This window comes from Lipophrys pholis, assembly GCF_963383615.2.
Source record: "Lipophrys pholis genome assembly, chromosome: 1".
Classification (NCBI taxonomy): domain Eukaryota; kingdom Metazoa; phylum Chordata; class Actinopteri; order Blenniiformes; family Blenniidae; genus Lipophrys; species Lipophrys pholis.
The window spans coordinates 47038648-47060196 of record NC_137635.1 but is presented as its reverse complement, the minus strand read 5'-3'; the positions used below and the strand labels follow the sequence as shown (position 1 = coordinate 47060196).

General features: G+C 42.6%; 1 protein-coding gene across 1 annotated transcript; it reads right to left on the bottom strand.

The window, feature by feature from the left end:
• Positions 1–13732: 13732 nt before the first annotated feature.
• Positions 13733–20112, bottom strand: inhbab (inhibin subunit beta Ab). Its single transcript, XM_080492024.1, has 2 exons — positions 19367–20112; positions 13733–15985 (listed from the first exon to the last, which is right to left on the bottom strand). Exons 1-2 carry the CDS (start codon positions 19755–19757, stop codon positions 15204–15206), a joined length of 1173 nt encoding a protein of 390 aa, XP_080348150.1. The 5' UTR covers positions 19758–20112; the 3' UTR covers positions 13733–15203.
• Between the last annotated feature and the right edge of the window lie 1437 nt (positions 20113–21549).

Here is a 21549-nt window from a genome sequence, read left to right as displayed (position 1 = left end):
TTTATCTGGAAAAGGCTTGAAGCTTCACATGTTACACATGTTATGAACACAAATATGGAGAATGATCAAAATGATTGCGTACTTAGCGTGTACCACTTTTTTTTATGAACGAATACTAACCTTTAGCTACTTGCTGATACCGAGTACAGCTACGAGTACTTATTAAATGCCATGAAGCCTAATACGCACGCCATACACAAACGATACAAAGGGCGATGTGTTGCCGTGAACTATCCCCTCAGCGTTGATGCTACGCGCACCTCATCAATACACCCATGTGTCTACGGTTCACATAGGGCAGTGTGGGATGTCTACCTACAACCATGCTTGCTGAATACCACACACACATGCTGCAGCTCGCTGTTAATGAGTGTATCAGTCAGCCCTTAATCATGTGAAGCATGTGGCATGTAGCACGGCAAAATCTTCCTGATCCAGTGAACAAGTAAACCAATGAGTGATATGGGGCTACCTCTGCTGGTCCAAAGGTCTCTGCTGATTAAGTTGCTTATGTTTATTCTTATGTATCTTGATATTTTGGCAGAAGATCATTTACAGTTTGCCTTACGTTTATCGTTCTAATTAATATCAAAGAATCTCCTAAGTCCAATCGCTCGTCCCGCCTCGTCTACATGCTGCTGAAGCTGCTGACGGATGACGTCTCGTAATACTCGCCGGGTCGTATGGGGAATCTTTTACAAGTAAAAGAGGCTTATTATTTGTGGCCATGGAAACACTGTGGGTTTAAAGCAAACAGAAAAAAGTTGTGCAAACTTCTTAACTCACCCATCCTCCCAACGTGCAACAAAATCCTTTGATTTCTTTGATCTGTGTCAGTGGCATTCCAGGCCTGTCCGCCGCTTCCTGTAATGTTGTTTACTGTTTGTGGCTCTCGGGCCTGTTCTCTCCTCTTTCTGCTGCTCAACAACCCCCACTGTGAACCTCTTCTCACGTGGGAAATGTGGAGCTGTTGGGAAGTTTTGCAAATATTTTGACCTGGTGTGCCTAGTGTCCCGAGATGACTTGTTTTTGCAAAATGATGTTTTTTTTTTTTGTTTTTTTAAACAAAAACTGAGCTTAATTAATCTATTAGTGATATTCAGAGCAGGCAGAGAAATGTCAATGACTCTCAATATTGGGAGCAATTAGTTTTGTGTATTTGTACCTTTGAACCCTCAAATAGCTTGAGGGACTGTGAGAAAGTGACCAGACACATTGTTCTCTCTCTCTCTCTCTCTCTCTCTCTCTCTCTCTCTCTCTCTCTCTCTCTCTCTCTCTCTCTCTCTCTCTCTCTCTCTCTCTAATTAAATGTGATCACAGTGACAATGTTGAGAACATTGAGCAGTTTTTTTTTTTTTTCTTTTCCAACAGAACTCAGCGACCTGAATCTCCGGCACACGTGCAGACGGCCTGTCAGCTGCTCTGCTTCTTCACTGTGTTTCTCTCCATGTTTTCGTGACCCTCTCTGTGCGTTTAACCGGACGTCGTGCTCCGCCCCAGCCGACGGTTGATTAAAGGAGCGTTCTGTACCGTCTGAAGACGTCCACGTGGCGAAGTGCTCCTTCTCCTCCTGACGATCGTGAGTCATCTGTCACTCTGCCGTGTGGGCGTCTGAACAAACTGACTCGCTGCCGACGCCAAAATAAAGTGAGAAAAAACATTCTCACCATCTGAATGAAAACACAGAGCGCAGTCAAAAAAATAAATCAATAAAGCGATGAATGAGTGAGAGACCCAGACCTCAGCGACCGGTCCTCGGAAATTCTGCAACAAGTCTCTGGGCTTCTGAAACAGTACCCTGGATCTCCATGAACCACCGTTTGAATGTCCTCTAAAGATCTACAGGAGGTCCTGATCTCTGCAAGGAGTTCCTCGTCTACCAGATCCTTAAAAGTCAAACTTTTATTCAGATTTCTCAAACTTGATATCAACTCTTAGCCCACCAATTTCCAAAGAGTCCTCTGATGTCCACAACCAGTGTACTGCTGAGGTGTTTCCAATCACTCTCCGGATAGCTTCACTTTTTATCCTTATATCTGGCACTTCTCACAAAACTTCCAGTTTCCTTTTATTCCACAGACTCCAGACTATTCCAGTGATTTCTACAGATGGTTTAATACTAATTTTGAAGTAATCCAGAAGCTTTCAGTGGCGTCTTTCAGAGTAAAACCACAGTCTCGTGAAAGAGGATCTCGGATATCTGCAACATTTCATTTACAATCTGTAACACTTCATCAGATCTCCAGCTTGTCTTCATATTGTATTTGTTCCTCGAGCTTCATTCAACTCACTCAATGACAACCCAATCCCTTCCTTTCATCACAGGTGGTTTTTGGCCTGCCTTTTTTCCTCTTCCTCGTTGGAGTACCGTAGATCTCATTGCAACTTTAGGTATCCGGCCATTAGGCTTCCTTAAGACATGACCAAGCCATCACAACCTGCAATTCTTAATTGTTTTCTTCTACAGTTCCTCCTTTGTGATCTTGTTGGGACTAGTAGATATTACAGACCTTACGGAGGCAGCCGTTACGAAAGACATTAACCTTTCCGATATTTCTTTCAGCTTCACTCCCAATAGACAATGAGAGTGCTGCAACTGCACACCACGGCTGAAATAAATAGTTCTTATGCTCATGCGCACGAAGGACAACAATAACGACAATGTTTCCTCCAGAGTGTCATGACTCCAAGTCCATATTCTCTTACTTTGTAGTTTTATAGTTGATAGTCATCATAATAACAATGCAACTTGGTTGACTAACCATCCGAATATCCGTGTACTCCCATTGTTAATTTCTATAGCGTATTGTGCACACGTGTGGTTTCATTACGAAAACAACCAACAGCGCAAACTCATTGCCCAACATGAAAACTACGCCGTTTTCAGTGCTTTGGCCATTTCCGTGTAAAAAGGACGTCACTTTCAGAACGTTACTCTGTAAACACAAAATGTTTCTGAAATGAAAACGCAAAAATGCTGTGTTATTCATGTTTTAACTTCTATATTTGAACTTTGAACTTCTTTTTTTTCTTTGTTCTTTTCTGTGTGGAGCCATTACTAGAATCACCCCATGGGATTTATAGCATATTCTATTCTATTCTATTCTACTTGAAACATTGTGTAAACGGGGCCTAAAACTAGTCTGTGTAATGCTCAGCTTTGAAGAACTTGTCTTCAGTCGTTTGTGTTGAGAGTAGATCTGCATGGAATCATGAGAGTATTGGGTCTTTATTGCTCCCAACTGTGGTCTTTTTTCTTCTCTGAGAGCAGCACAGTGGTTTTACAAAAAGCTAAATTTTGATTACTAGCAGACCTGAGCAGGACTTGACAAAGATCCATCATCAATCCCGCTTGGTCTACGTCGGGTCCCGATGACAATAGGGGAGCAACGCATCCTGATCTTCTTAATCTGGACAAAGTGAGAGCTGTTCCCAGGTCAAGCCAGAGATATAATGCCTCATGATAAGCATTTTATTTCGCCGTCAATGAAAGGCAACCAGGGGTCATCGCGATCGGATCACCAAAACACCTCAACTTGCTGCGGTCGCAAAATCTTGTGAAAAAAACCTCATTTGTGTTTGCGTGTTGAAATTCCCAAAACTGAATGCCTTGTATTACACCTGGAGTAAAGCCAACTCACTTTGCAGGATTATTACAAACAAATAATTATTCTATAACGTGTTTTATTTGGAACATATCACAGCCCAAGATATGTAAATGGACTTTATGTAGTTGCAGTGAGAAATAAAGAGAATGACTGCATTGACTTGAGGAGCAGCAGGTAGGTGAGAGAAACAGACAAGCACATGGAGTTAAGGTGATCTGATGTTCCGACTCGAAAATGATGAATTACATTAAACACATCTCCTGATAATTATCCTCAAGGATGACACCATAAGTGCAGTGATTTATTTCTCTACGCCACCTCACTTTAAAAAAGAATTTGATCAAATTAAGGAATGCGATCTCATCCTTTCCGTCTGAATAAAATTAGATAAGACTAATCAAGATGTGCGTTTTCTAGTCACAGATGAGTCCGTGGTGTCCTGACGACTGAACCCTGGTCCGATTTAGCAGTGGCAGCAGCAGAGTGTGAGTGAAGCTGTGGGGGTGAATGTCTTTGAATAGCTGCAGTGAGTCTGTGCTCGGGGATGGAGTAGCAGTTTGTAGTGGAGGTGGTGTCGAGGTTATCAGGCCTTCCCTCAGCGAACAGCACTGACGTGTCCCGCAGCCTGCCCACACACAAAAAATAGATCCCTCGGCTTGACTCACACGACGATCCTCCACCTCTCATCACGTTTCTCTGGACAGCTTCCCTCCCCGCAGTGCGTCTGCACGTTTGCACCATCATTGCCTTCGTCAGGCTGTTTCATTAAGAGTGGCTAACCTGTAAAAATACACCAGGGACGTATTCCTCGGGCAGCTTCTCCCACACTGACAGTCCTCCTGATGGCCGGACGAGCTGTTAACACACTTTATACTAAACCTGACACAAATCCTGAACCAGGAGATGGGAGGCAAAGCTGACTCGGCGATGGCTCACACAGTCTTGTGAATGAATTTCCAGTGATGTATTGATCACATTGGTAATATATAATGTTAATGAGGGCTTGCATCTAAGGGGGGGGACAGCCACACAATGCCCAGGGTTAAAGAGCTAATGTGTTTCTTCATTCACTCGTTGGAATCGAAAAAGGAAAACATTTCCTGTCGTTGATTAAAAAGCAGTTTAATTTAAAACTAGTTTTTATTTAAGTAAGACATTTTCAAAATTGAATGTTCCTCCACCCATCCATCCATCCATCCATCCATCCATCCATCCATCCATCCATCCATCCATCCATCCATCCATCCATCCATCCATCCATCCATCCATCCATCTTCCACTGGTATGACAGTTGCAGGCCTCTAAGATCCCGTTGACACGTTTTCAAGTGAAAACAGAAGACTTTCAGTGCATTTTGGGTGTCGGAATACACAGCTTTTTGATGAACGCTCTCAAATTGCAATTTTTCAATAATGCTCCGCCATCTCCGCTGCTACGGAGCATGAGCACCATGGCTGTAGGAAATAGTTGTCCAGAGTAAAACTGTTCCCAGTGGCTGGACTAGGTGCCTTGCATGGCAGCTGTTTCCATTAGTGTGTGAACGTGTGTGAATGTGATTAACAATGTAAAGCTTTCAGTGGAAAACCACTATATAAGTGAAATTAATTTACGATTTTTAGCTCTTCTACATATGTGCGAGTAGATGGACAATAACAACAATATTTGCCTCCAGAGTGCCATGACTCCCAGTCCATATTCTCCTGGGACTCCTGGGTAGTTTTACAGTTTACAGTCACCAATAACAATCCAACTTTATCGTCTGTCCATATGGATGTCCGTGTACTTGCCATTGTTAATGTTTATAGTGTATTTTTCTGCGCAAGCACGTGTGTGGTTTCATTACAGAAACAACCAACAGCACCCACTAGCGGCCCAACATGAAAACTACATCTTTTTTTAATGTTTCTGCTGTTTCTGTGTAAACAGACGTTGTTTTCCAGACGTTGACGTGGAAACACAAGACTTTTCTGAAACGAAAACTAAAAAATTATGCGTTTTCACTTAAAACATTGTTGCGTCAATGGGGCCTTTTATTTCTATGCTTCTGATAATGGCACACAGATCCCAACACAATTTAAGAACTCAATGTTAGAATCGGAAATTTCCCAGTATATGCAATTTGATGTCTTGGGTATTTACTTCAATATGTTTGTTCAATGTGCGTTTAACAGCTGGGGTCTTTCTCTGTGGAGTTTGTCTGTTCTAACCCCAACCCTGTTCATTTTGAGGTTGGCTCTAAAAGCAGCCTTTATGAGGAAAGTCACAATATGATCAGGTAACTGTCAAGGCCCTACTATTATCACTTCTATTTCTACTAATACAGCTATAGTTGATTTATAGTTTAGATTTACAGCCAGATTGTATAGAAATGATGTGCTGGCACACACAAGATGTACATTCAGACGCCACAAAAAAAAGGCAAATAGAACACAGGCCTACTTTCTGTGAGGCAAGAATGTAAACCACTGTAACTTTCAGCAGCCCTAATTGTTGTTCCAGGAAAAAGGAAGACATGCACAAAGTAATTTGACAAAGAAAAAACTAAACAAAAAAAACAAAAACACTTTTGTCCATGCTGTGTGGTCGACCTCAGTGGTGAGGTTTACGTCTCCTGGTGTTTCCTGCTGTGTGTTTCCAGGACAGCATGTAGTGTGTGTTGGCAGTCGGGAATTGCATGTTATTCACAAGTGCATTGTAATCTGCTTCATAATTGGACAATGCAACACCGATTGAGTCTTATAAATGCGTATAAGTAAGTCATGTGACCTGTTTGGTCTCATGGCAGAAAAACGTTTTTACACAACAGATAGCTCAAACCCAAAACAACTTTCATAGATGCTGTGGGATTCAGATATTTTAGCAAAAACAAGAAAAAAGACATTTCAACCTCGTAGTAATATGCAATCTGTGTCATATATATTATTAAAAAAAAAAGACACTTTCTATGTTCACAAGGCATCACAACTGCAGCATCCTGGCGAGTTTTGAGGAGGTCGTTTGTGGTGAAACAATTTCACTTTTTATCTGTCTGCCATCCGAATTGAATGTCGCACTCAGCTGCACGTCACGCAGGAAGAGGTTTGAAAAGAATGTCACAAATGGCTCAAGTCAAAGCCGACCAAAAATGGGTCTAAAACTGGACAGAACAAAAGTACATTGTTTTCTGTCTTTGTATATGCACTTTCACAGCCATTTCTTTGACTAGCAGTTAATGATTTGTATATCACTTCCAATGCTATTTGTCAGTTGGAGCAGATCCAAGCTGACGATGGGTGAAGGCAGGGTACACACTGGACTTAATGCTGGTCAAAGGCAGAGGAAAAACAATGTCACACGCAGTCACACCTACAGGCAATTCAGAGACACCAGTTAACCTCAAACGCATCGCTTTAGACTGTTGAAGAAAACTAGACCCAACCAGACCTGACCAGACTCAAATCAGATCCAACCAAAACCATTCAGATGCAGTCAGACTTGAACCAGACTCCACCAGACTTGAGCAAACTACTACATCACCATGTTTGTTTTTCTATCAAAGATAACTGTTATTATGCAGTTTGACTTGTGATGTCTGCCAGTGGACAGAGCGACTTCTTCTGATGAAGGCGAGCTGTAACACAGTTGTGATAGTGGCTTCTTTAGCTATGAAAACAGAAATAACTCCATCTGACTCTAGAAATGCTGTGGTAACACTACAAACCTCATTAAACACGAGGTTCAGTCACCATGCAGATATCAGGAGGTTTTGGAGAGGCTCAGTGAGATTGGAGAGAGCTGGTGATGAGTCCTTTGGTGGTGGTAGAGTATCCAAGTACATACAATGAGTCATGTTACAGAACAAATAAACAAATGAGCCCAATTCAATGACTGCAAATTATATCAGTCAGTGGTGCAATGAATGGGTGAAAATACTGTAGTTGGACCAGTGAAACATGTGCAGTCACTATGAACTGTTAATTGACCATTGGAACAAGTGCAATAACTTTGGTTGAACCAGAAAAAACTGGTACAATATCGTGAGTGGTGCCAGTAAAACCAATGTAGAGATTTTTGTTCCTACAGTGAAACCACCTCAAGGGGTTCATTTGTTTAGAAAACTGCCACCGTGACACACCAGTGGAATGATTACAGTGCTACTCGCCGAACAGCAACCATTGGAAGTGACTCCTGGTAAACCAGAGCTTCACCGGCTTACCAGCGGTGTGTGCAGAACAAACATTACATTGCTCCAGTGTTGGCAAGCCTGCTGCTACTGCAGTAGATGGACTCGCACTGTTTGTTCAATGTCTTCCTCTCTGACTGATTTAATCTGAGAACAAACTGATCTGTTATCGGGTCAGACCTGTAGTGAACTCCAATCTGAACTGTGGGGACTTCACCTGTGTTCAGTCAACATATTTGGTATTAATGAAAACTGAAGATGATGGCATTGTGATGATAAAGCTGAGAAAAAATGTGTTTAAATTTTGTTAGAAAAAGAATGAAACTTCTGACAAGGGTTTCAGTTTGGAACAGGATTGAGTGTATAAACAGCATTTAAGAGAAAATCCGTCAATCATACAACAATCCCAAAATAAAGACATTAATTGCCAATTTGAGAAGAATATCAATTTCTGCAGTCAAAAATTTGAGAATTTGATGAGTTCGGATCATACTGCAAAGCTCTGAACCAGTAAAACAGACATGTAGTGCAAGTTCATCCCATCATCCTCAAATACAAGTTAAAACTAAAACCAGCATCTTGTGTTTGCAATAATTCAGAATTCCAACTTTCCCCTTTGTGGCATAAAGTTGCTGGCTTCGATAATCAATGAGCTTGTCCCAACCTTCTTATTTGATCATTTTAATTAAGAAATTCAGCATCTCTTTGAGCTCCAGTTTCAGTCAGCGCCCTAACAGGATTTGGTTGGTAAAGGTGAGGCAGCAACAGTCTGCTCAGTTTCTCTGGAGCTACTGATGGCCGGGATCCAAAGCTCAAACACACCACTGACGCAACCAAACCAAAAAAAAAAAGTAGAAAATTATGACAGAAAGGACTTGTTGGGAATCATTTGGTGGCATGAAGCTGGAGCTGATCCCAGCTGATAAAAGGCATGGTGGACGTGTTGTCTCTGGGTTGCAGGGCAAACACAACAAGACTCTTTCAACACACCCATGGGTAACTTAGAGTCATGTATATATCCCATATAAATCTTTGTGGATTGTGAGAAGAAACCAGAATATCCAATAAAGGCACAGGGGGAACATGCAAACTCCACACAGAAAGGCCCTGAGTTGGACCCATTTTTTGGAGCCCACAGATATATACTGTATATATAATTTATTTATTTACTTATTTTTTCTTCACATGCATTTAAACTGCACGTGACCTTACACAACCTCATTATCAATATCAAGTCACATGTTTAGTTTGAAGTAAAGTAGAAGTTCATTATCAAGGACTTTTTAACACAAACCTTGTTAACCAAGGAATAAAATGTCCTTTTTTAGCTCTTCACCATAGGCAGGGTTAAAGACAGTGACTTCCACACAAGGTTTAAAATGGTATATGGATTTAACTTATTTAGCTCTTTTCCATCACTTGAGCATTCCCCAAAGCTCTTTACACTTTTAATGACATTCACCCATTCACACACACATTCATACACCAATGGAGGTGACTACCATGCAAGGTGCTCAGTCTATTCATGTTTATTATGCATTGCTCTCTCTAAGCATGTGTGAGTGGTTTCATTACAAAAGCAAACAACAGCGCCAACTAGTGGCCTGACTTGCTAACTACATCGTTGTCAGTGTTTCTGTCATTTCTGTGTTAATCAATATAATTTTCAGAACGTCGCTGTGCAAACACGAAACCTTTCTCTAACAACAACACGAAAACTATGCGTTTTTACTTGGAACGTTGTCATATAAACAGGACCTAAGTGAAGCGGGCCTTTGTTGAAAACTATTGCTGTTGTGTCGGAGTGCACAGTGGTAAAGGGAGTGGCACTGTTGAATCGTAGCCAGAAGATTCCTCAGATCTAGATGTTCTAGAGTAGGTTGTCTGCCTGTCAGAAGGTATACGTGGCCCGCTCCTCGTCTTCACCTCAGTTACGTCTTGACAATGTACCCAAGTGTCCTGACGCCCGACACTGAACCCCAAGACTCCCAACTTCCAGGTTGTGAGTCAACTTGTTGTAAAGCAACACACTCCTTGTGAAGGAGTGCGTGAATCAAGACTGATGGTCTCTGGAAAAATATTCTCTTCGGGGTGGACCTCCTATGGGCTGATATCAGATAGACTCCAACCAATGTGCGTGTTGTTTTGATGAAGATGGTTGGATGCGTTAAATGAATGGACACTGAACTGAAAGACCCCCCAGCTTGTTATCTGTGCAGAATTTTGATACCCAAATCTGCCGTTTGTCGAGATGCGTGCAGACATCGGATTGTTTTCTTGCTGCTTACTAACATTTACAGGTTGTTAACGCAATGGAAGTTGAGATTTAGATCATGTCTTTTTCAGGTAAAGTGTAATTCTGCACATGTTGTGTATTCGGAGAATCCTGGAGGCCCAGTGAGTTCCCAACAATTTGAAACGTTTGATTCCTTCAGTCAATATGAAGAAAAGATTTTCTAGGTCATGGAAAGTATTATTGTGTTTCATTTGTGCTTGGTAATTTAAAAACAAACACAACATATTGTTGGTTTAATATTCCAAAGAGAGACCTGCAGGTGATGTAGTAGGTAAAACTCTCACCCCACGTCAAGAAGACCCTGGTTTGATTCTGGGATCCAATCAAGGCTTTTCTGTGTTGGGTTTTCATCTTCCCCCTGTGTATACGCTTTCTCCCACAGAACAACGACCTAATTCTTACGGTGTCTATTGACTCAAAATTTCATGTTAGTCCTGCTATGGACCAGTTACCTCACTTTAAACCCAGTGTGAGCAGGCAGGGAGAGGCTGAAGCCCCTCACACCCCTGGATGGAGCTCTAAACCAACCAATTCACAATCACGACTTTAGATGAACCCGTCTGAGATCCTGATCATCACGTTTGTGATTCCATCATTATGTTGCTTTTCAAGCTTGAAGTTCCGAGGTCAGTTCTGACAGGAGTCCTATGTCTTATTGTGTTTCACGCCGTTTTCTGTGTGCGGGTACCCACAGTTCTTTGTGTTTGCTTCAGCAGTTGTCTTTGTGTTTCTTAAATCAACTTGTCAACTCAGCAGAGAGTTTGTAGGTCAGCGAACAAACAAGAGCATCGGAGTGCCAACTGGCTCTGCCCGCCCTGCTTCTCCTCTGCTCGCCAAGGTTTAACTTTACGGATCTTCAGCTGCCACCCGCGAGCGCTTGTGCAGCCAATGAGTCGGCAGAATGGGACGCGGCAAGGAAGTGCAGGAGCCACTCAGTCTGCCAGCCATCTCTCCGGTTTTTTACCTGCAAACAAAGGGCCGAGTGTCGGGTTTCGTGCATCTCTCCGGCCGCCTTTGTGGAAGTGTGAAAGCAGCTCGGACCGATGCTGATCTCGGCTGACAAAATCCCCTAAAAATGAGACGATCTGCTGCTCTCAAACACACCACCAGCACAGACGATTAAAGTCACAGATAATGGCAAAATACAAAGTGAACAACAGGTGTCACATTATCTGTGACGACAAAGCAACTCAGATAGGATAGAACACGGATTTAAAAGTTATTGTCAGAAATCAGTTGAAAAGTTCCAGGTTTGATTACAACTTTAATTGGTTTAAATTAGGCAGATTCCAGACAAATAGAAATTCTTGTTAGAAATCTGAGAGAAAACTTTAAACATAGAAGGCCCTCACACACCAGGGGGGGAAATATTCTTGACATTTTCATTTTCTTGGGGCTGTTTACAAAGAGACTCTAACATGCCCATAGATGCGAGTGTGTTTACTTTTAGATTGGATTGTGTGTCTCTGTTGACTCTCGGATGACTCCAACTCCAGCAACTCTTAAGGCCGCTACACGATGTGTGATATTCGACTGTCCCAGACGAAAAATAGCAATTGTGAGAGAATCGTGGCGATATATTTGGTCTTGGCTATGTCGCACTGTGAGACTGGTTCTAAAATTCATTAGATTTGTGTTGTACAGTGTGGCGAGCTGTGAACCTATACAATTGTTAAGTCATACAGTGTGTAGGAGCCTTTACTGGGATAAAGCTGGTATGGAAGAGGAATGGATCGAACGACACACAGAAAATGAAAAAGCAATAGATACATTTTTCATTAAGCTGGATTTCTTTCGGGAAATATTTTTTTTCTTTTTCAACTTATGTTGGTGAAAACAGAAGCCAGCTTCTGCCTCCTTACATACATTATCCTCTTCAGACGGCCGTCAAAGACCCTCTGAACGTGAAAGAACTACCTTGGTTTGATCCAGGGTTAGTAAAAAAAAAATACTCTCAATATTGACATTTTTGGCACAGATGATCATACGTTGCTGGACGTTTAAAGGGTGGTTAGTACTCCCTCAGAGGGGGCATCATGGTGCAGCTGGTGAAGCCAGTTGTCTTCTGATCCGTAGATTGGTGGTTTGACCATCCATCTCACCCTGTTCATGTGTCAAAGTGTCCATGGGCAAACACACTGAACCTATATTCCTCCCACAATGTTATGCGAGCACCTTGCATGGCAGCCGTCATCATAAGCGTGTGGGTGTGTGTGAATGTGACTGCTTATTTAAAATGTGTTGAGACTGCTGAAGTGGTAAAATGCACTCTATAAGTAAAGTCCATTCAACGTTTTCTCTTGCAAAACTTTCATGTAATCAGCATGTGAAGTGCTTTGTGGTCCTTTTTAGTATGAAAATGGACTGTCTCAATTTGGAATTGCGTTTTTCCATTATAGAGCTCATTAAAATGTACTGTTATTCATATATATCCAACACACACACAGACACACAGACACACAGACACACAGACACACACACACACACACACACACACACACACACACACACACACACACACACACACACACACACACACACACACACACACACACACACACACACACACACACACACACACACACACACACACACACACACACACAGTTTGGGAACGAAATGTAATCCATATGCAATAAAGACTATTAGATAAGCCACCGAAAACAAATGTGTACCAGGCATGACAATTGCAGGCCTATATAAGGACATGTCCACCTCAATACAAGCCCCCATCAGTATGTTTGTTAATTGATAACAAAAAGGTTGCAGGTTTCTGGCACTGATCTCATCTGACTATTGGTACAAGCAGGATACACCCTCGACAGGTCATCAGTCCATCACAGGCAAACATAAAGAGACATACAATCACATGCCCACATTCATGTCTACAGGCAGTTTGGAGCAAACTCCACATTCGAAAGGCTCCCAAACTGGAATCAAACCAAGTTCAATGTCACTGTGTGTGTGCTAACGGCTACTGCCCCACTGCCATTATTAACATCTTAGATGAAACGGTATGTGCTGCATGAGTTTCACACTACATACATCAGAATTGGCTGCTTTCCTTTGCTTGTATTTTAAAATGCATTTATTTAAAACAGTTTGAGGGTGCACAGTGGTGGAGTCCATTTGCTTCCCAGTGAGAATGTAGCCACCGCCTCCTATTTGAACCAGGGCTTGCGTCCCTCGCCCACAATCTGTTTGTCAGTCCTATCCTTTGTCTCTCCTTTTATCTCGTTACCCTAACTGGAAAAAGAGATCGTTTCCACCCGAGTCTGGTTCTGCATAAAATCTGTGGCATTTGCATGTTCTATCTATACATGAGTTTTCTCATTTTCTCCCTTTCCCAAAATCATTTACTACTAGTTACTTTTGCTCTGTCCCACCAAACAACAGGCCCGATTCTGAGGTCCAATACGACTGGAATGCAGCATGTGTTGATTTAAACCCAGAATGACTCTCTCCATCACCTTGTGACAAAAGCAGTATTTTAAGATTGTCCGAGTTGTGGTGAGTTGGAAGGTTTGTTGAATTTTATTCCTGTCACACTGTCACCGAATTGCAATTATATCACATTTCATGAAACTTTTCATGAGATTCAGTCCAATAACAAAAAATCTCTTTCTTTGTAAGTTGGTACCAAGACAAAATTAAGAGTCAAGAAGTGAACTGGCAACTTTTCTTTTAATGATGAATCAAAACAAAAAACAAACAAACAAAAGCAAAATGTTGCGAATAAGTTAAAGACACTTTTCCCTTAAAAACAAGTGATGACAAACATTTTACCAGGCAAATAACTTAACATCAGCCATGGCGAAGACAATGAAGCAAACTTCGGTTCTCAGTGTCATCTTTGGCTTTCAACGGCTAAAACTAAACTTACAAGAATCCTATTTAATGTGCAAATATCTGCAATCATTATATTCAATAGCAATCACAATCATCATCATATTAATAATCATGACAATGACAATGTTAATGATAATGACATTTGGCTCCAGCAGTTGGATGAACACATCTGTTTCAACAAAGATCTGATCATAATTTTTAACCTTCAGCGGAACACATTTGCGTACTGACTCCCATTTTCTCGAGCAATAAAAAAACAACATTAAAAAACTGTGACAATGCACGTGTGGCATACCAAATGAGAACGGACGAAGTTGGAATGTCTTGCATAGTTACCTCAGCTCATTCCAATGTGGAAAAGAGTCTCCTTCAAAATAAACAAACAAAAAACTCTTCGTCCCTAAACATGAGACTTGGACCTTATTCTCTACCCAGTGTAAAGCGGCTCCAAGTGTAACACAGCCTTCTTTTCCAGTTTCAAACCAAGGTAGTTGTCATCTCCCTGTTCTCTGCTGTTTGAGTCATTAATGTCCATTAAGCGTGGCCATGGGCGTGTTAGTCTTCAACCTCGATGTGGTCATTAGCATTGGCAACCATTTCTATGCCGCTATTGACCTACTGAACCCTTCTGAAGTCAGTGGCGCAGTGTCTTCTAGTTAGTTTTAGGGTGCAGAAGTCACAGAACTGCAGTTACGTGCAGTGAGAGCTTCAAAGAGTCAGAACGACCCTGGCATGGAGCACAGGATGAGTCAGCATTTTCCAGCGGATGATATTGCACATGTTTCTCCAGTTCCAATCATCTGCTGTCTCACAGCCACAGTTTATTCGTCTTCCAGAAGATGTGCTCGATCCTGAGCTCCAACGCTAGTTCACTGAAAGTCATTCCTATTAATGTTGACAGCTTGTCATTTGATGAAAAGGTCCTTCATGAAAAAAGAAATTAGTTTCTCCAGCAGAAAGCCGTCTGTTCTACTGCTTGGCAGCCCTCTCAGATGACAGCATCGTCCTACGGTGCAGCGAGCTCACAAAGGGAATGAAATATGGCACTTTAACCATTCTTTTAATGTTGTGCCTTAAATAGGCTTATCATTGATAAAGACTGATTACAATCTTTCCAACCTTTCCAACTATATGTCCCTTTTCATGCTCAGTGTGTCTGCTGTTAAAATAATAGACTTGGACCTGAGCTTTAGACCGTGCGTTTTAAATAGTTAAAATTAGTCCCCTTGTCTTCACTGGGAAGGAGCTGATCTGAATTTCCTACAGGAGGCAGGTTCTCAGCGTGTGTTTACGAGCAGCCGCACTCATCCACGATCATGTTCTGGATGTCCTTCTTGATGATCTTCTGCTCCTCGTTGTAGTAGAGCATTGACATGGCTCGCAGCCTGGTGGGCACGCAGCACGACTTGATGTTCTGAAATGGACTGTAGCCCCTCATGCGGTAATGATTGATGACGGTCGAGTGGAAAGAGAGAGACGAGCTGCCGAGGCTCGCCATGTGGTTGGGGCAGTCGCCCTCGCAGTAGTTGGCGTGGTAACCGGACGGGGCAATAATCCAGTCGCTCCAGCCGATGTCTTTAAAGTTGACGTAAAACTGTCGTTTGCAGCAGATGCGGATTTTCCCGTCGCACTCCAAGCCCCGCTTGACTCGCCGCTGCAACGGCTCTTCTCGAGCTCGCAGCACCACCATGAGGAAGGGTCGGTGGGACTGGTCTCTCTCTGTGGCCCGTTTCCCGTCGGCAGGCAACAGGACGGGAGAGGCCCCGGCCTCGGCGCACAGCGGACAGGAAACCCGCAGGCTTAACGAGCTGCTGCCCTCATCCAGCAACGACTGAACGCTGCGCGGAACGGCGAGGGTGTGCCAGCCGCTGCGACGGACGTCCACCATCTTCTCTGACACACACTCCTCGTCCTCGCCGTCACGAGGCTGCAGTAGCCGCAGCATCACTTTGCCTTTCGCTCGGTTCACCTTTGACAGCTTCAGGAAGATCCAGACGCTGGCCTGATCCACCACAGCGGAGCCTTCATCGTCGTTCGAAATGTCAAACGTCACCATGTTCAGAGAATCTCCTGCAGAGAACAGCAGAACATACGTCAGTGATGTTAACAACAACAAACATCGCCTGAAACACTTCACATCTTTTGCATCTACAGGTTCATAGTTTAGAAAAAGTTGCAACACAGTTTGCAAAATTTTGGTTTAATTTACATTTCAATGTTCAAATCACGTAAACTATTTTCAAATACAAGTGGAAACGGACAAAAACACAACTTTTCTGAAATGCTATTGCTGAAATGCAAAGATGATGCAGTAAACAGGGCTAAATACTGCAAACATTTGTTCTTTTTGCCTAATTTCTTATTGTGATATTCATTTGGACTATGCACAGGTCAGTTTGGCCGATTTATAATGGAACAACCCCTTTGAGCTCATGTGTGTAAATGTCATCTTCCTGATTTAGGATAGGAACAAATGGTTTGGATAGAAGCATCTGTTGCTCCAAAGCCGGTAAATACTATCCATATGTATTGTTTAATTTGAATTAGGTTTAAAGCGATTTCCCAGCTAAATATGTCAGTTTCAGTACGTGCCATGTTGCCCTTGTATCATTTCCAATGGAATCAAGCCGTCGAACGATTTGAATGTCATTTCTTGCTGTACCTTGATAAAAACCCATTAACTCCTGAGATGTGTTTTCTTCTGTTTATCATTGAGACGAACATGACAAATAAAATGATGATGTTTGTGGAATAGCCTTGATCCTGTCGGCTTTCCTTTGAAATCATCAAGAATGATTAGCAACATAAAGAAAATCTGTGACCACGCTGCCTCCCCCCCTCCCCTCGTTTCCCGTCCTGGTTTTGTCTTCCCGTCACTTGAATGAATGAACAAAGTAAATGTCCTCAGTGGTGCGGGCATGAATGGAGCTTCTGCCTCTAAATATACTCAATATGAGAAAAGACACTAAAAAAAGAACAGGCCACCTAACTAGCCCCCTACCAAAAACACCTTGTCCTCCCCTGGCCCTGTGCTCCCCTCTTTGTCCCCGCAGCAAAATAATTACCGAGGCCCAGATTTGCCTGAATAAAGAGATTATTTACGGCCTGAGACCACTTGGTATGCCCCCCCCCACCCCCGCCTCTCGTTACCGTCCACTAATTTGGGTGAGCCTTTGAAGGGCCTTTTCAGTGACAGATTTCTCTGAAAGAGACATCTATTTATAGAACAAAGACATCATGCTCATTTATGCAAGCGAACAAGTGACAGGGCAATGTGATTGGTCACGAGTTGATTCTCATTCACATGAGGACACCCAATAGAAAAGTTAAAATGCTCCGGGATTGTCCTCGTTTACCGCTTCTGGCCTGACTTTCCAGTTGGGGAAAAAACGACCTGGTGTTCAACTTACAGCACTTTGTTTTCGAATGCTGTTGAATTGATTTTGCGTAATTCAGATGTCTCCATCAGTCACAGAGGAAAAGTCCCACAGTTCTCATAGTTTCACTTGAGTCAGATCAATGGCTTCAGAAATCACGTGCAGGTAAAGAACATCAAAGCCAATGAAGAATATTGGCTTTGTGGACAGTGAAGGCTTTTCCATTTCTGTGATGTCTGCTTTGTCCTCAGGAGGGTCATTGGGGCCTGAAGTCTAGCCCAGCTGGGAAAATGCACCATATGGTGTGGGTGAAAAGCGGGGCTTACACACACATAGGCATTTCTTTATATGACTGACTATGTCTTGTTCTATGTAGAGTAAAAATGGAGACTAACGAAAGGTATAACCTATTTAAGTGGGCAACACTGCTTTTAAGAGGAGTCTAGCCCAGTGGAGTTCAATGCTGGACGTCCATGACCTCTGTGGAAAGCAAGATGAATGCAGCTCATTAAAGTTTTGGAGTGCTGGAGTCGGGGGATGATGGAAACATGATGGACCGTCATCCCCCCCAAAAACCCAGTTTTAGATAGTTCTGTTGTAGCCCATGTGGTTTGTGTCCTGCAATCCGTCTATGATTTGAACACCCTCTTGAGGGTTTGAAGGGCTCTGACATTATTCGAAGTTAATGAAGATTCTTTCCTGGGATCTTTTCTTTCTAGTTTTTAACAAAATGTATGGGTTGGACTGCCTAGTTGACTTTGGACAATCAGCGTGAATGCAGTCAGGTTTCGGTTGCCTGGAACTCATCGAAGATTCATTTTGCACCTTGAATAGTTGTTGTGTCGCTAGAATTCACCTTCAACGAATAGACTTCATTTTCAGTTAACCTGAGTAGAATCAATAGAAACCAGTCCTTGCGCCTGAAATCTGTCAACAAACTTTGACCGTTTTGGATTTGATTCTGTATGAGCTGATAAGAGAAACTACACCGACTGACGTCTCATCACAGCTGACTTGCAGTAGACCTCAGTGAAGCTGCAGTTTTAATGTCTTCAAAATTAGAGTTCCTTTCAAGAGAAATGCAAATCTCTTTCTTCAGAATGCCGGTGAGTCTTTGTGGATCTCTCCATTTATACTATGTAGGAATTTCTGGGAGGCGTTACCGATGACACAGCAAGCTGCAGTTACCCATAAGGCCTTTCTGTAGGTTTACTGTGCGGTTACATCTCAAAGGGTATAGGACGTTGGCTCAGTTTTCCGTCTAAATTTCATTAAAAAGTGGTTTTATGAAGAAAAAAAAATGGCTGAGACACAGATTAGTTGGTTCAACAAGCTGCTTTGTTGAAGCAACTTATATTTTTCTGTTGGTGTGACTTTAAAAAAATTATAAGGCAACTTCTTGCACAAAAAAAACAAAAGTATAAATTCCTTCAATCGGTAAAACACCTACGTAAATGAATCGAGTTCTTCGAACTTAACCTTAACTTATGTTAGAAGAACTTAAGTTCAAAGAACTTGATTAATTTAGGTGTTTCCAATTGAAGCAATTAAATTATATTGATCAAGCAAGAATGTTCTTTATTTAAACTCATTTTTTTTTATTATTAAATAAAATCCAAGTAAAGTGAACTTAAATTTTCTGTCCATCTGTGGCACTTGAGAATGCAGATGGCTTATGGGTATTATAGTATTTGGAAAAGATAACAAGATTGTTTTTTGCTCTCTGGATGAATTCAAAAAGATTGTCTCACATTTCTTCAATTCAAAAAGCTAAAGAAAAAAAACACAGTGCCTTGTATTTTGAAGACATATTTTTGACTTCAATACAAGATATATTTGTGTAAAGACACTCTTTTTATTTCAAATTTTTGATTTCACATATCCAATTAAGTTAAATGCTCTTTAATGTATGAACAAAGAACTTAACTAGTTAACTTTCTTGTTTTCCTCCCTCAGTTTTTCAAAGCCGTCAAAGTACAGGTGACATTGACATCCCAAATAGCAAAAATATTCAGAAGACTTGTCTTGACTACTTTTGGTCAGGCTTATGTGTGAACATGATTGTTAGGCTCACCTGGTTGTCCAAAGGTGATTATTTCAGACGGCGGTTCAGGCGGTGTAGCGTCTTCCTGGCTCTGGCTCTCCTCCTGGATCTCCACGCTGCCATCTTCCGCCACGCGGCCCACGTGCAGCTTCTTAATGGCGTTGAGCAGCGCGGCGCGAGGGACCGGCTGCGTCAGGTTGGGACGGGCGCTCAGGTGCAACATGTTGAGGATGTGACGCTTCACCGCCTCCACCATGTCGCTCTGACCTTCCAGCGAAGAAATATTATTCCTCATTTGAGACAGAGCGCAAGACGGGCAGGCGGGGGACGGCTCCCCCTCCTGGAGCACTGGCGGCACCATCGGAGAGGCGTCGACGACGAGGCAGACGGCCGCAAAGACCACAGTGAATAGAGCGCACATGGTGGTCTCAGGGTGATGTTAACACTCCAACAGAGTAATATCGGGAGCGCGTGATGTTACAGCCAACAATTGAGGCGATTGCTATCTGAAGGTCTTGAAACACAAGTTGGAAGCAACAAGTGAAAATGAAATCCGAATCGTCTCTGACAGGTCCAACAGAATCCGACAGCAGAGCTTGGAAAAAGAGTCTGAGAGACGAAACAAAGTTCTGAATTCAACAGTGAACTTGTCCTGGTGGTTGTGTCTTGAGCAGTGGCGGGCTGCAGGTCTCTGGTTGCCAGATCTTCAATCTGAAGGTTGTGGTCCTGAATGGTTTGGTGCTCTGAGCTGAGCAAACACCGTACAGGGTCACTCTACTCTCCCTCTGAGCTCTGTTACTGTAATTATACCTCTCTGTTTAATCCCTCCCTCCATCCACAGAGGTATTTCCCTCTGAGTCACACACACACTGTAACACACACAGACACACTCTCACTGTGAGTAAAATCTCTCAGAATATCTCAGGACTGTTTGTGGTGTTTCCTCCTGAACGAACGTCACGACAGAAGAGGAGGAGGAAAGAGACGAGGAGGAAGAGAGTGTCCCTGATTCATTCATACCACACATACACTAACACACGCATGCACACACACACGCACAAACAAAGACACACACACTTTTCACACACTCACACACATTTACACGCACGAACACAAACGCCGATGAGTCAGCGTCGCGTCATCATCACCTCACGTGGAGGAGAAACTCCGTCGGTGTGAAATTAATTTTTAGACTGAAAAAGAGTTTGTTGTTATAACCAGAGTCCTGCACACAGCAGATGGAGTGCACCCAGAACAGACCGTCCCTCACACACTCAGACTCTCTCTCCACACACACACACACACACACACACACACACACACACACACACACACACACACACACACACACACACACACACACACACACACACACACACACACACACACACACACACACACACACACACACACACACACACACACACACACACACACACACACGGCCTCTGCTGGTGGGAGTCAGGTGTTACAGCATCCGCCTCACCTGAAACGCCCGCTTCGATGCACCTTCTCCTGAGTCACGGTAACGTGAGGACAGCACATGTGGCTCAAGAGAGTTCAAACTGAGCTCGCTCGAATGAACAAAATGTTGCATCATGCTGAAATATTTACTTTTATGACAGCTAAAAAGTGAAAGGGGATATTTTCTCAATCACACCTTGAACTGTTTGACTTTGCTAAACGTCTGAACGACAAGACAATCTGAATACACCACTTTTATGTGTTGTTGTCAATGCTTATATTTTGTCCTATTTTCATAGATCCAAACTTCTAAAAATAGTCCAATCAATGTGTATGTCCTGTGCTGTAGGTGTTCGTACTGAAGTTTGAAAGCCAATGAGCTAACCCCATCCTCTCTGGTGTTGCAAGTCTAGCATATAGTCTGTCCAGTCCAAAGAAAACCGGATTCAGTAGTGAAAACAGCTTTGGCTGAAGCTCTTAGTAAATATGAACTACAAATTAATTGACAACAGTCAAGTGAAAACCTTGACAGAGATCCAAAAGAGGTCACATAAAAAAACAAAAAAACATAATGCCTCTGTGGAGGTGACTTGGCGCATTTGTGACCAGAGACTTGTTTGTTTGCGTTTGAGGGAATCAACTAAAGGACACAATGATGGACAGTAATGGTCCAACCCCCAGCATTGGGGGTTTCAGGCTGAAAAAAAAAAAAAAAAAAAAAAAGAGGCCTTCACAGTCCGGTTGGAGCA

What these genes read in the sequence shown, in the direction of transcription:
- inhbab (XM_080492024.1), bottom strand. Translation starts at nt 19,757, where the DNA reads ATGTGCGCTCTATTCACTGTGGTCTTTGCGGCCGTCTGCCTCGTCGTC. An exon ending in AATCACCTTTGGACAACCAG is followed by an intron (nt 15,986 to 19,366) that starts GTGAGCCTAACA and finishes TGTTCTCTGCAG; the next exon opens with GAGATTCTCTGAACATGGTG.